The sequence below is a fragment of the Trichophyton verrucosum genome, assembly GCF_000151505.1.
Source record: "Trichophyton verrucosum HKI 0517 chromosome Unknown contig00773_1.f1.exp, whole genome shotgun sequence".
Lineage (NCBI taxonomy): Eukaryota > Fungi > Ascomycota > Eurotiomycetes > Onygenales > Arthrodermataceae > Trichophyton > Trichophyton verrucosum.
In genome coordinates, this window is record NW_003315255.1 from 35956 (window position 1) to 49062 (window position 13107).

General features: G+C 51.1%; 4 protein-coding genes across 4 annotated transcripts; 1 reads left to right on the forward strand and 3 right to left on the reverse strand.

Annotated features, from left to right (window-relative positions):
* Nucleotides 1-178: 178 nt before the first annotated feature.
* TRV_06688 (uncharacterized protein) lies at nt 179-418 on the reverse strand (the record flags this gene model as incomplete). Its single annotated transcript, XM_003019238.1, has 1 exon — nt 179-418. One exon carries the CDS (start codon nt 416-418, stop codon nt 179-181), a length of 240 nt encoding a protein of 79 aa, XP_003019284.1.
* Nucleotides 419-1925: 1507 nt separating this feature from the next.
* On the reverse strand, nt 1926-3390 carry TRV_06689 (uncharacterized protein; the record flags this gene model as incomplete). The annotated part of the gene is made up of 3 exons (XM_003019239.1): nt 1926-2686; nt 2757-3130; nt 3218-3390. The coding sequence occupies 3 exons, from the start codon at nt 3388-3390 to the stop codon at nt 1926-1928; spliced, it is 1308 nt and encodes a 435-aa protein (XP_003019285.1).
* A 1318-nt stretch (nt 3391-4708) lies between these two features.
* Nucleotides 4709-6007, forward strand: TRV_06690 (uncharacterized protein; the record flags this gene model as incomplete). Its single annotated transcript, XM_003019240.1, has 3 exons — nt 4709-4867; nt 4929-5473; nt 5527-6007. The coding sequence occupies 3 exons, from the start codon at nt 4709-4711 to the stop codon at nt 6005-6007; spliced, it is 1185 nt and encodes a 394-aa protein (XP_003019286.1).
* A 1582-nt stretch (nt 6008-7589) lies between these two features.
* TRV_06691 (uncharacterized protein) lies at nt 7590-9837 on the reverse strand (the record flags this gene model as incomplete). Its single annotated transcript, XM_003019241.1, has 5 exons — nt 7590-7773; nt 7830-8244; nt 8356-8903; nt 8993-9387; nt 9478-9837. The coding sequence occupies 5 exons, from the start codon at nt 9835-9837 to the stop codon at nt 7590-7592; spliced, it is 1902 nt and encodes a 633-aa protein (XP_003019287.1).
* Nucleotides 9838-13107: the final 3270 nt, after the last annotated feature.

Consider the following 13107-nt stretch of genomic DNA (forward strand, 5'->3'; position numbering starts at 1 on the left):
ACCCGGGTTGTTGCTGCAGCGATTGCATGGCTAAGCGGTCAAATACCAGCACGGGGTATTTTAGAGCTGCGAGATTCCATTTCCTTCGACGGCCTTTTTTCCCTTGTTTCCCCCTTTTTATATCAGGTCGTCTGAGCGCTGATTTGTGTAGTTGCAAGATCAAAGTCATCATCACTTTTCAACACCACTGAAGATGAAGTTCCAGATTATTCTCCTTCTGGCTGCTGTTGCCAGCGCCGCCCCTCTTGCCAGCGGTATTGACCTCCATGCTTCTCTCTGGCTGTCTTGTGCTAATTGCTAACTTTGGCTGATAGGCAAAGTCGCTGATGCTGATGAGGCCGTCGTCTACCCAGCCAAGGTTGACCAGTCCTGGGTTGATGCCGATGTGGCAGCCCGTAAGTGTACTCTCCAGACCCATTTTGAAGACTGTCTTTCTAAACTCGATATAGGATCTGTACAAGACGCAGACGAAGCCGTTGTCTACCCTGCCAAAGCCGACCAGTCCTGGGTCGATGCAGACAATGCTTAAACGCTCTCATATTTCCACGTATATATAAGCTATGGACTCTACCACATAATTTGTAGTCCGAGGTGGCACGGTTTTATGAATTTTTTTGTTTCAGTTACGAGAAATTTTTAGCAAATATAGATTGGTCTCTTCAGTGATTTTGAGCATGGCTACATTTAACAAATTTCCACCGAGTAGCTCCTAAAGCGTTCGTAGAATGAGGCTTTCTTGAAATAGTTACATGGGTTCCGGTAAACGGATGCACAGGGCATAATGCTAACACGAAACTTATAAGTGCGGCCAGCCCCCGTCTCACAGGTCGATTCTACGTACTCCTTGATAGCCTCACCGGACATACATGTCAGACGCTCAACAACCATGTCCGACGACCACAAGAGCTACCACCCTTTGCGGAGGGATTCAACAGAGAACGAACATGATGTGTCATTGAGAGAATTCAAAAATCCAAGCAATCAGAGACCGGTCATCCTGATACTATCAGCGATTATCGCCGGGTTGGTTTTTCTGAACGCAGCTCTCAGCTTCTACCTATACAACCAGACTAGATCATCGAATTCACACTGCGACTGCAGCTCTTATTATGGTATTTCGATACTGAATTCGTACTTTTTCTCTAGTGGCCGGTAGTTACTGACTGCTTCCAGCTGGCCTAGAGAGAAATGTCCCCATACAAATATACCAAACTACCGAGTTTGTCGCCGAAAATGCGAGCGATGTTGCGCATCTCTGGGAGAAATTAAGCGGAGATCCAGGGGTCGTCGCTCTGCCGCAGAAATATGTGTCTGAGAAGGGCCTTCCGCATGCCATGCGATTCCCATGGGACGACGATAAAGGGGTGTATCTATTGCAAGGATATCATAACCTGCACTGTCTGGTCAGTCGTGATTATCTAGGCCTCCTCTCCTAGCGTACACTCTAGCTCGCATGCTAACCTGTATTATTGTGCTTCTAGAGGACCATCTTCCGATATACCTGGAACGCTGACCGCGGTATCCCTCAACGAGTCGCATTCAGTCACATTCAGCACTGCCTCGACCAGTTACGCCAGGATGTTATGTGCAATGCAGACGATACGCCAAGATACGCTGGATTTCAGAATCCTCCAGGAACAGGAGCGGGTCAGGTCAGGATGTGTAAGGACTGGAAGAAGCTGGAGCAATGGGCCAGAGAGCGAACGGCTTGTTTCAAGCATGAAGACGAAGTTCCGGGCAAGATGATTGATCGGTTCAAGTTTTGCCCAGACGGAAAGGTACTGTGGCCGACGGATAAATCCAACTAACTCGTGAGAGAGTCCATGATGTATGTGTATTTTCTGTTTCCTTGTGATAATGAATAGATGTTATATATCCGATTTTTACGGGATATTAAGATATAGACAGAGTATTACTAGTCGTTATTATATTGCTCTCCTGAGGCCAAAACCAACCTTTGAGACCCTGCTTGCAGCCATACTAATTACTGAAGCCGTGAGCAGAGCTCCACACCAGCAAATAAGTCCAACCCAGCCTCCACGTCCATTGAGAATGGCGCCGGCAATAGGATTGCCTACGAGTACGCCGCATCCTACAACGGCCAGCGTCATCCCTAGCCGAGTGCCTATCTTGCTCTTGTCTGCAGAGAGGTTCACCACTCCTGCAGCGGGTAGCCCCATGAACGCACCGGCAGAGAATCCGTAGATGACGCAGAAAACCACCAGACCGGCTGCACTTTTGATTGCAATCAGGCAGAATGTCAACAGGGCGCTGATAAAGGCGACGATCGTTTGCACGTTAATGGACCCTATTCTGTCAGCATAAAACCCAGGTATCAGTCGTCCTGCCAGAGAGCTCCCGTTGATAATCACCAGGAGATACGACTCGAGGACGTGTGAGATGTGCGTCTCCTCCAGCGAGTATAGCTGGATATAGTAAAAGATAATGTAAAGGCCCGTGAAGCCGAAGATGAGACCCAGATTGAGCAGCATGTAGGGACTGTCTCTGAACGCGGTCGTGTCTACCACGTTGTATCTGGCCCTTTTGGTTGGGACAGACCGGGGCTTCATCAGAAAGACGGGCAGCAGCTGGGTTGCCAGAATGATAAACCCGATCACACGAGTAGCCCAGGGGAAGCCGATCCTGGGCTGAAGACGGCTGAAGATAATAGGATATATTATTCCGCCTGGTTCGAGTATCACAGTCAGATATAAGTCGCAGTTATGTAGTTATACAGCCACAGAACGCCCACGTACCGATGGCACTGCCAGCCGACGACGCCCCCATGGCCAGCGCAGTGCTTTTGTTGAAGTACTGCGACACAACAGCCGGCGCCGGCACGTAGAGACAGCCGAATCCCAGGCCCATGGTGATCGCCTGCGCAAGAAAGACCTGCCAGTACTGCGTGCAGAGGCTGGTCATGAACATCCCCAGCACCGTGAGCAGCGATCCGAGTGCCAGCAGCGTCTTCACGTAGCCCGCATCGACGACGGGCCCCACGACCATCGAGATGATGAACATGAGGAACGCCTGGGTCGAGCCGATCCAGGAGATGTCCGACGGGGACCGTGACGAGAGCAGGTCGAGTTCATAGTAGGTCTGATATACCCCGAACGCATTCATGAGGCCCCTGAGTCGACATTTGACCGTCAGTTAGTTACACTAGTTAACTAAAAAGCCATCCAACGCCCCGAATAGTTGGCTCGACTATACATACCATGTATTCAGATTCAGGCAGAATGCGCCCAGGACCTGGAGCCAGGCGAACCAGTCCTCGTCCTCGTCCGGCTGCTGCTTCGACGACGCGCGCTCGACATCCTGCTCGCCCCGGCGCTGTTGCTGCTGCGGCGGTGCGTCTTCCTGAGAATCCGACGGCGGTTTATCGTCCATCGCGCAGGACATCGACCAAAAGCTGTCTCTCCCCAGGGCCGATTTAAGCGAAGAAACACTCCGTCCCAGAGGCAGAGACGCTGCAGGATGGAGCAGTTTAAGAGTTGCCGCGACCTTTTTGATCCCTCCAGGACGGTTTTGGGCCCCTCTCGATCCGTGGTTTGCATGGTTGGCTTCAAAATATTACGTACCAACCGGCGCATCCCAGCAGCCCAGAAGGCTCCGCAGGGCCCGGCGTCTCCCTGCCTTCGTCTCTCCCCTTTCGGCTGCTTGCTGACGGCGATGTATCGTGCCAGCGAGTGGCCAGCGTCAGCCGCTGATAGCTAATTAGCTGTCATTAACCGTCAACTGTCGTGGTGTCGTTAACTACGAGCTGAAGATCTCCCTTGCATGGCCCGTCAGCGCCACCAGCACCCTCCAGAATTTGTCTGCTTGCTCCCTGGGGGGGCTGAGGACTGGCTTGTTCGACCTTCCACATGCTGTGCAGGCTGTTCATGCAAGGATCTTGCCATTCCATGCCTTGTCCGATCCCTCAGGTTGCACCAAGGCCCCCCCAAGGCCCGCAGCAGATTGGAGGAGAGGATGAAGCCTGAAGAAAAAGAAAGCAAACGCCAGCAGTGGAACGTTTGGTCACCGGGATTGCGAGTGAGAAACGAAAAGAAACGACTCAAAAAGACCGTCGTACTTTTTGTCTATTCTTAGTTGTATCACTCGGTCTGGTTGTATATATATATATAACTCTGCAGAATGGACCCTGCTGGGAGTCGGCACGATATTCTTCACATCTCACTGTTACCCCCCTGACACTAAGAATAAGATAAGGGACATATACGAGTGGCATACTCGACCCCCCTGGCTGTCCGGACTTGATCGCCAGGCCACTGAGCAGCTTGTATCTAGACACTTGACATGGATGGATGTTACCGCGTGGTATGTCATGCTCACTCCTCCGGCAGCGATATCCATTTCCCTTGAACCCTTTTTGGGGCCTTTTAGGAGCGGATGCTTACTTACGACTCCCGGACAATGCCTCCTTGCGGATACGCCAGCCTGATCTAAAATGCTACCTTGTGCATAGTTGTACCGCTATATAGGCACTCCTGCGTCGCTGGAACCCGGGGAAGCGCCTCGAGACTGTCCACTATTCATGCGATAGTTAAAACTAGCTGCTTTCGTTTGCCCTCGAGGCTAACTGATATATTTCGAGTCGCTTCATTCCGTTTGATATTTTTTTTTTTTATCGGGATCGGGATCTCTCCTTTCTTTTCTCTCTTTTCTCTGTCTGTCGTTCGTCAAGATCAGTCCATAACTGCCCAAGATGGCCATGTCTGGGCCAGATTATCTGGGGACAACCGTCCTGGTTGTTGCCTGGGTGTTTGCTGGCCTCGCCTCGATTGTTGTTGGTACTAGATACTACGTTCGTTGGAGGATCATAGGAAAATTTACCATAGACGACGCCCTCATCTTCGTTGGCTACGTGAGTTTAACTTGGATCGTTTCAAGGGATGGATGGGCATTACTGACCGAATAAAACACAGGCCTTTGGAATAGGGAATTCTGTTTTTTTGACGATATCTACTCACTGGGGACTGGGAACCCATATGGCAAAGTTGTCGGAAGAAGGGATCATGCACTCCGTGAAATGGGTCTATCTCTGCGAATTCTTCTCCATCATGTCCCCTGGTATAGGCCGGATAGCCTATGCATCTTTACTTCTCGGCCTCCTTCCGCCTATTAAATGGCGCAGCCGCATGCTATGGAGCCTGATATGGATCCAGTTTATCGTTGATATCGCGACTGTGATCATCAGCTTCTCCCAATGCCGGCCTATAAGCAAGTTCTGGAACAATAGTATCCCAGGCAGCTGTTGGCCCCCGAAAGTCCAGCAGAACACCGGTTACTTCCAGGGAGGTGAGTACATCTTTGATATTCTACTATACAGTACGGATACTTACAGCACTGCAGCGGTATGTTCGGCGGTTGATCTTGCCCTTGCGGCCTTTCCCGCTAGTATGTTCTGGAGTTTGAACATGGAGTGGAGGAAGAAGGTATCCCTTTCATGTCTTATGGGACTAGGTGTTTTGTATGTCTTACCCAGGCTGCTCCTCAGTAACAAAGAGACAACAAGCTAACTAGCCCCGATACCAGTGCGATGATCGCGTCAATTATCAAGACAGTCCAGTTAAGAGCAATCACTGCAAAGGCTGATATCACCTATGCCATGGCTCAGCTCGCCATCTGGTGGACACTGGAGGCATACCTGGTCATCATCGCGACCTCGATACCCACTCTCAGGCCGATAATGACGCCCAACAGGGGCGGAACCAGACCAAGAGGCAGCTCGATCAAGAGATCTACCATGATCCACTCCCATCAGTCTAGCTACGGACATAGTAGACAGTTCGAGCGGATAGAAGACTCCCAGCTTCTGGAGAGTGGTTCTCGAACGAGCATCCCTTATGCTGGCGATGCTTATATCATGGAAGAAGGACGCAGTCTGGACCGCAATAACCTGGAAAGACTGGAGGGGATAGAGAAGACAACAACCATCGGCGTCACTTATGCTGATGCCACCAAGTCGGATCCCCAGCTGCGACTCGGAGCTGATTTTCGATGATAAGGCGTGCCACCCGCCTGCAACAAAATAAATATACTACGGGGAAATAGATGTCTCTGTTTCATGATTAGATGAATCCACGCAAACGATGCTCCCTAGCCGTACAACGAGCTCTACACCCAACCTGCACCGCATACAATATCGAGCGCTCTACCGTCCTAACCGAAAGAGGAGCTGTGTAATACTCTATTCTGTGCTTCTAAATCGGCCACTGATCGATAGCTGTGCCATGGGTTGAGTGATAACATTTTGATAGGTTAGTCAATACCTTTGCTTGAGTCTCAGCAGGCATATAGAAACCGCTCAACTGACACTACAGATATATTTAGAATTTGATTGCACCTGTCCTGCCTTTGATACCCTCTACTAGCTAATACCCGGAAAAATATGATACCCAATAATAAAACCATCAGCGATAAGCGCATGACACCCAAAAAGCTCCTACCGATATTTTTATCAACACGCATAAACTACATGTACATTACCTCTACAATAATGTCAAACACTATATTTCCCAGTTGCAAACAGTGTCTCTCAGCATAGTCCGTCGAGTAAAGGTTAACTGATTTTGCGCCACTGACTTTGATCTGACGACATACAAACCACTTTGCAATAACCAAACTATATAAACGACAAAACTTCCACACAATTATATTCCATCGCCTACACAGCATTTTCAATAACTAGTTTTCCGAAAACATATGCAACGAAAGATGTCTTCCGTTCCAACAGACCCTCCACCTCCATATATGCCACAACCAGCACAAAGCCGGCATCGACCAGAAGCTATCCTCAGAGATGATTTCAAAACCATAGGGTTTGGAGTTCGAATTAAGTGTGTTGGGACCCTTTTGCCTGGAGGAATGTCTATTTCTCTTTGGTGCTGATTATCGTTTCGGTTACATAGTTTTCCTAGTGATGAGAGGAACGTTCTCCTTGAATTTTATCTTATCAAATGCCCAAAACGCGGCTGGTAAGTTGAAGAGCTACCGTCTTTATCTCATCCAGTTGGTTATGATTATGACAGCTCAAAATAGAGTAAGAGATTGATGGTGTCCATAGGGAGTATTGTTCCGATACAAAGGTAAAGTTGCACAGGAGAGCCGGCAAGCGCAAGATCTTTCCGGCAACGGTCTATACGATTGAGGGCTGGGTAATAAACCGACGAAGAGTGAAGCGGTCAAGGGCTGGTTGCGAATACTGCGGCTGTGGTGCTGATGCCCAGTGCAATCAGTAGTTACCAGTTAGCTGTTATTGTTCAGGTATACCAAGCAACTGCCTTTGCCTCTATAATGGATTATTCAAACGTAGTTATTTAAACTAGTGGGGACATAACTAACCCAATTTTAACTTATAGTTAGCTGGGCGCCATCGGCAATTGATCGATGCTTATCCTGACTACACCCGGCAATGTTCAACGTTCACAATATTTACTTTGCCTATCCCGGGAAGGCTATGGTGTGCTACATCTCCACGGGCATCCCCTCGATAGACAAGATGAAGTTGAACATATGTAAATTCGTCATAAGCTATATACAGACGCACTCCTAAACTATGTACATAAAAGAATAAGAGAATGCATTTAGCAGCCTGGTGGGAGCTTGTTACTGCCAGTGCGGTTGCGGGCATCATATTTGGCACCGTAGCCGAGGCCACGCTTAGCGAAGGCCTTCCAGATGGTGCACTTGTTGGCACTGTTGGTGAGAGCACGGTCGGCATCGAGGATGGCATCACGGGCCTGGACGAAGTTGGGGTTGCATGGCTGGCTATAGGGATATTTTAGTTGGAGTTACGTAGAAATACAATGGACGTGTGAACTTACAGGGCCATGCCGTCCATGACGAGCTTCATGGAAAGATGGCGACCATCCTGTGGAACGCCATTGCGGAAGACCGGGTCAGCGGAGTAGGTGCCGCCGTGGGCCTCGATAAGAGCCCACATGAGGTCGTAGAGCATGGAGGCCCAGACGGTACCGATCTGGTGGACCTCACGGAGGCTGTTGACGGAGGTGTACATGTAGGGGTTGGTCTGGAGGTTAGTGGAGTAGAGGTAGGCACGGATACCCTTGGGGTTGTTGGCAGCCCAGGCACCCATGGAGTAGTTGGTGTCCTTGGTGTCACGGGGCTTTAGACGGATGGCAGTGGCGTAGAAGTCACCCCAGCCCTCACCCATACCACCGGACTCGAGAGCGTTCAAGCAGGCACTGTTGGCGGGACCACCACAGAGACGGTTGGAGACTAGAAGGTGGACGGTATGTCAGCATTGTCAAGTTGAGGTAGTTGAGAAGGCAAGGGGGGTTTCAATTGAGGAGTGATTAGGGAGCAGGTTTTGGGTGGTAGGCTACTTACGACCGTGGGTGTATTCGTGGATGACGATACCGGCTTCAAGGCAGCCATCACGGTTGGGACGAGCAGTAGTCCAGTTGTACATTCTCATGCGGCCAGGGCTGCCATCTGGTGGAGTGGCAAAGTTGGCATTGTTGGTACCAGAGCCATCCTGAGCATTGACAATGGCGAAATCGTTGCCTCGGCCACCCTTGTTGCCGTTGTTGACCTGGAAGTTACCAGCAGCCTCGTTGAAGCCGAAGGAGTAGAGGAGGTCATGGTATCGGTTGGTGGTGTAGAAGAGCTGAGTGATGGAGAAGTCCTTGTAGGAGGATGGGGGAGTAGCAGTTGGGCTCCATGGGTAGCTGAAGATGAGGTTGGGGCTCTGTGGGCGGTAGTTGTTGATATAGGTGCTGCCGCCAGTTGGGTTGTCCTGGGCAATGGCGTTGTTACCGCGGGTGGTTGGGTACTTGGTCATGCCATCAGAGTTCCAGGTGTAGGGAGAGGCATCAGTCCACGGGTCGCGGATAGAGGTTGGGTTTCCCTCAGTGGGATCGTTGAGACCCCAGGCGCTATCTCACCGTTAGAACCTTTCTCTAGCCAAGCATATATATATATGTATATATATACTTATATAAGTGGATGGAAGATAAGTACTTACAAGACCTTGTACTCAGCAGAGGCAACGTAGTCAACAACGTTGTGGACAGTCTCGCTGTTGTGGGCATCGACATAGGTCAAGAGCCAGTTGTCACCAACGTCGGTCTCGACTTTCCAGGTCAAGGCGAGGCTTCCGTCTTCCTTCTGGAGGTAGACGAGGTTGGCCTTGGGAGCAGAGAGGGCACCGGTGGTTCCCATGAACTCGAAAGCCTCCTTGCCAGCAGCAGTCTTAGCCTTAGCGTTGTCAGACTTGACAGGGAGGTTGAGGGCCTTGACGGCACCCTTCAGGGCCTTGACTGGGTCAGAGAATGCACGCTTGACCATTGGGTTCTCCTTGGGGATCTCTCCGGTGAAGAAAGAGTTTCCGAAGGAGAAGACCTTGCCATCACGGCCGATCTAGATGCATGTTAGCCATAGCCATTCCACACATTCTCTACATATCAAAATTCCTCAATGACAATGTAGCAAAGGAGCAAGGTAACTTACGTTGACATTGAAGTCAGAGTTGTCAATGTCAAGGCCGTGGGCAGTCTGCTTGAAGTGAACATGGCCAATTCCGTTGGTGCCAATGTAGTGGTCATCAACGACACGGAATGTGGACTTGGGGAATGTGCTCTTGACCAGCTTGGTGGCGGTTGAGACGTAGTCATCGTCCTTGGAGAAGGACATGGCCTGGATCTTCTGGGCGGTGGCATCACTGTCCATGTACTTGGCCTTCAATGGCAGACGGAAGGACTCGATGTCGACGCCACGGCGGCTGAGGACGTTGCTGGCGTGCTGCTCAGCAGGGTGAGCGAGCACATTCATGGGCAGGGCCAGAAGCCCGGCGAGCAAAAGACCGTGCATGATGGCGGTTCACCAGCAAGCAGAAAACAGAAAAGGGCAGAAGAAGGGTATTATGGGGGTCAGAGAGCGTTGTTCGTCTTGAGGAGCTCTGCTTGAGAGTTCTGGGTATCCTGAGGCGGGCATCCAGAGGGCTTTTATAGAGGAATCCATCACCGTCTCCCCGGCTCTGCCTCCACCCTCCTCCCCCCCATGGCAGCGCTAAAAGTCTTATCATTCGGACGTTTGAATAGCTTCCTGCCCTTGCTCTGGCCGTCCTGGCAGTCTCGTGAGTGCAGACCCGGCCGGGGGAGATGCACGCCTTCGCCTGGCCCCCCCTCCCTCCCTGCCTGGGTCTGATATGGATCGAGCTGAGCAGATGTATCCTTCGGGCCGTGTCAAGCCTCATTAAACTGGCCCTTCCTGCCAAGCACGTAGCATCCTGTCACTCTGTGCTATACGGGGTATCTTGTTTTTGTTTCCTTCCGGCCAGCTCGCGGCAGAGCTTCAGCAGATCCGGGTCATGCCCTGGGCTGCAGTCCCTCTGTGCTCCCACACCGGCGCAGCTCTCGCAGCTCCCAACGGGCAGCGGACAGCATCACAACGCCGGCCTGGTGTAACAGGCGAGCTCGAAGCGCGGCCAGGCGGCTGCCCGTGGATCGTGACCTGCCATCCCAACTGCCGTGGCTTGTGGTCAGCTAGTTACTTGGTAACTAGTTAGCTAGTTAGTGGACAAGGAGAAAACAGGCGTCGCCAGAGATAGACTTAGACCTCGGACCGGGATGGCCCTGGCAGCGAGCAAGCGGCCGCCACGGCTGGACTCGGTCAAGCATCAGCCAGTTCGTGCCTCAGTCCGCCGCCAGAAGAGACGAAGAAGCTGGAGAAGGCGAGCAGAGCAGAGTCCCTGGGCCGGCGGGATGATCACAAGGCCCCCGGGAGAGCCAGCAAGGGGCGAAGGCTATCAACTCACATACACACAATCCCAGCCCGCGATAAACAAAACAACAGAGGCCATATCATGATCGAAAGGATAATTACATATTAACTGTGGGCGTCGGCAGCGGTTTTCGGTGCGCATGCTTGCCATAGAGACCCAGCCTCGGCCGTCTCACGATGTTTTGCTATCCAGCAGGCTCCCACGAGTCAGCAAGCCACAGGACAAAAAGCCTTATATCGCCGTCTCACGCTACATCGCGCCAGGGGGACGATGCGGGGGGGCCTTCATGCAGCGCCAGACAGGTGTCTAATCGAGCAGTTCGTGGGCGTGCAGTCTGGGGAATCTGGCACAGTTCATCGGCCTGCAGGACAGGCTGGCACACAGCCCCTGAATCCCTGCCAGGCAGGCTATACTTGCACTGGCCTAAGAGCTAGTGGGCTGCTCCACTCTAGTTAGCGGTCTCAGGGCTCGCTGGCCGATACGAGGACTCTAAACTCTTCTGGACCGTCTCGAGGAGACGATCACTTGCGGCCTCACAGGCGGACGGTGGACTGTTTCGATAGGGGAAGCCCGCCGCCTCTTCCGGTTGCAACCCTCATCAAATACACTCGCCTCTACGACTTGGATACTTGTCTAACATGTTAGCCAGCTAGTTGGCAGGCTGGAGATCGCTGCTTTGGATAACTAGCTGCTTAATCTATTCTGGAATTCCGCTTTCTCTCGGGTTTATATCAATTTCCGAAGCACCCCCAGGTTTTCCTGCCCTTGGCTTCATCCAAGCCATGTCTGCCGCGGGAATCGAGGGCCTGTTTCCCGCTTGCTGCATGAGATAGATCCTTAGCTGGACATATACGCTGCTGAGCAGGATACACTCCCAAAAGCATACTCTCCCCGGTCCCCCTAGTGGCCCCATTCTTCAGCAACGCTGGCGGTTAAAGCATCAACTATCGACCGAAAGGGAAGGTCATGACAAAACGTTATCTCCAGGCTAAGCATTCGGAAACACCCGATTTTCCCTTGGAAAACCTGGGGAATGCGTTTCATGCATGCAGAGACTGACCAGAATCTGTTGCCTGATGTGCCTCTCCTTTCACACGGCATCCCTCCACTTGCCTGTGATATTTATCCTTTCCCAAAAATAGAATAATGATATCAGCACACCCTCACTTTCACCATCTGGAACTGCCGTTCTATGAACGTGCTGATGGCCAGGATGGTGGCTCCCCGAAATTACACGGTGCCACCTTTACTCCTGAATACTTGGACAGTCAAAAAAAATGTCTCGAAGCTGGCCTGAATCCCCCCCGAAAGTCTTTCTCTGACGTGGCGATCATTTTACATCCTGTGGACACGGGCAATTTCAAGGACCAAAAAAAAACCAAGAATAACCAACCGGATATTCGATATTAGCCAACCCCAAGTCAGTCAAGTCAAGCCTGGTCCTTGACAGGATGGGTTGTGGCTAGCTTAAGGATCCTGTCCATGCTGCATTTTGTGCTGCTTCATCAAAGGAACAACACTACTGGACCCTGGATGTGCGGACACTAGAAGAATCACGGAGAACATGATAAGCTCTCTCGTGCATGTCAGAAGACCACGGCTTTTATTCCAGAAGTTGATCGCCGACCTAGCGATCAGGTACGAAGCACACATTACGGATCTCCTCCGCACTCCTCCTTTAATTCTCGTATAAAAAAACGGCCCCAACTTCACCACTTCAGGATGACATCCATGCCTCCCGTCGCCAGCCACGGGATACCTGATACCTGTGCTATTCTTATTATCCGTAATCACAACCAGTGGCAAACTGAGCGGATAGTTAATGCTGCTGTCAAAGATAGACATCTACAACCGCATAGGCATTTCCCCCGCGTTCTCAGCTGCAGTAGTTACGGAGTATATTGCCGTTTGATATATGAAGGGGTCAGTATGAATATCGCCATAACCGCCGTTCATCTAGCGAGAATGGCCCAGGTAAATGATGTAAGAGTCGAACGATGTTACTCTACAGCCTTCACATCCTGCAATCAAGCGAAAGTATAAGTCATCATCTCTCGAGTCTTGCGAGCGCCGGGAATAACCCCTGGCGATTAACAGAGTAGCACGTTGATTGAATGATCAGTGACTTCAGGGTCCATAACATCAGTCCATCGCATTCTCATATTATCAAGTACTGTCTGGTTGACTCCAGGCTAGTTTCAGACCTCACTGTCCAAGATGTCTCTTACTCTGTCCGGCTCGAGACAAACAGTGCTTGGTAGGCTGCCAACGAACCCCTTTTCCCCTCGAGAAACCTCATAGGATACTTCTTCACCATCCTCAATATTTATTACCTGCGGATTTCGCTAACGAAACGC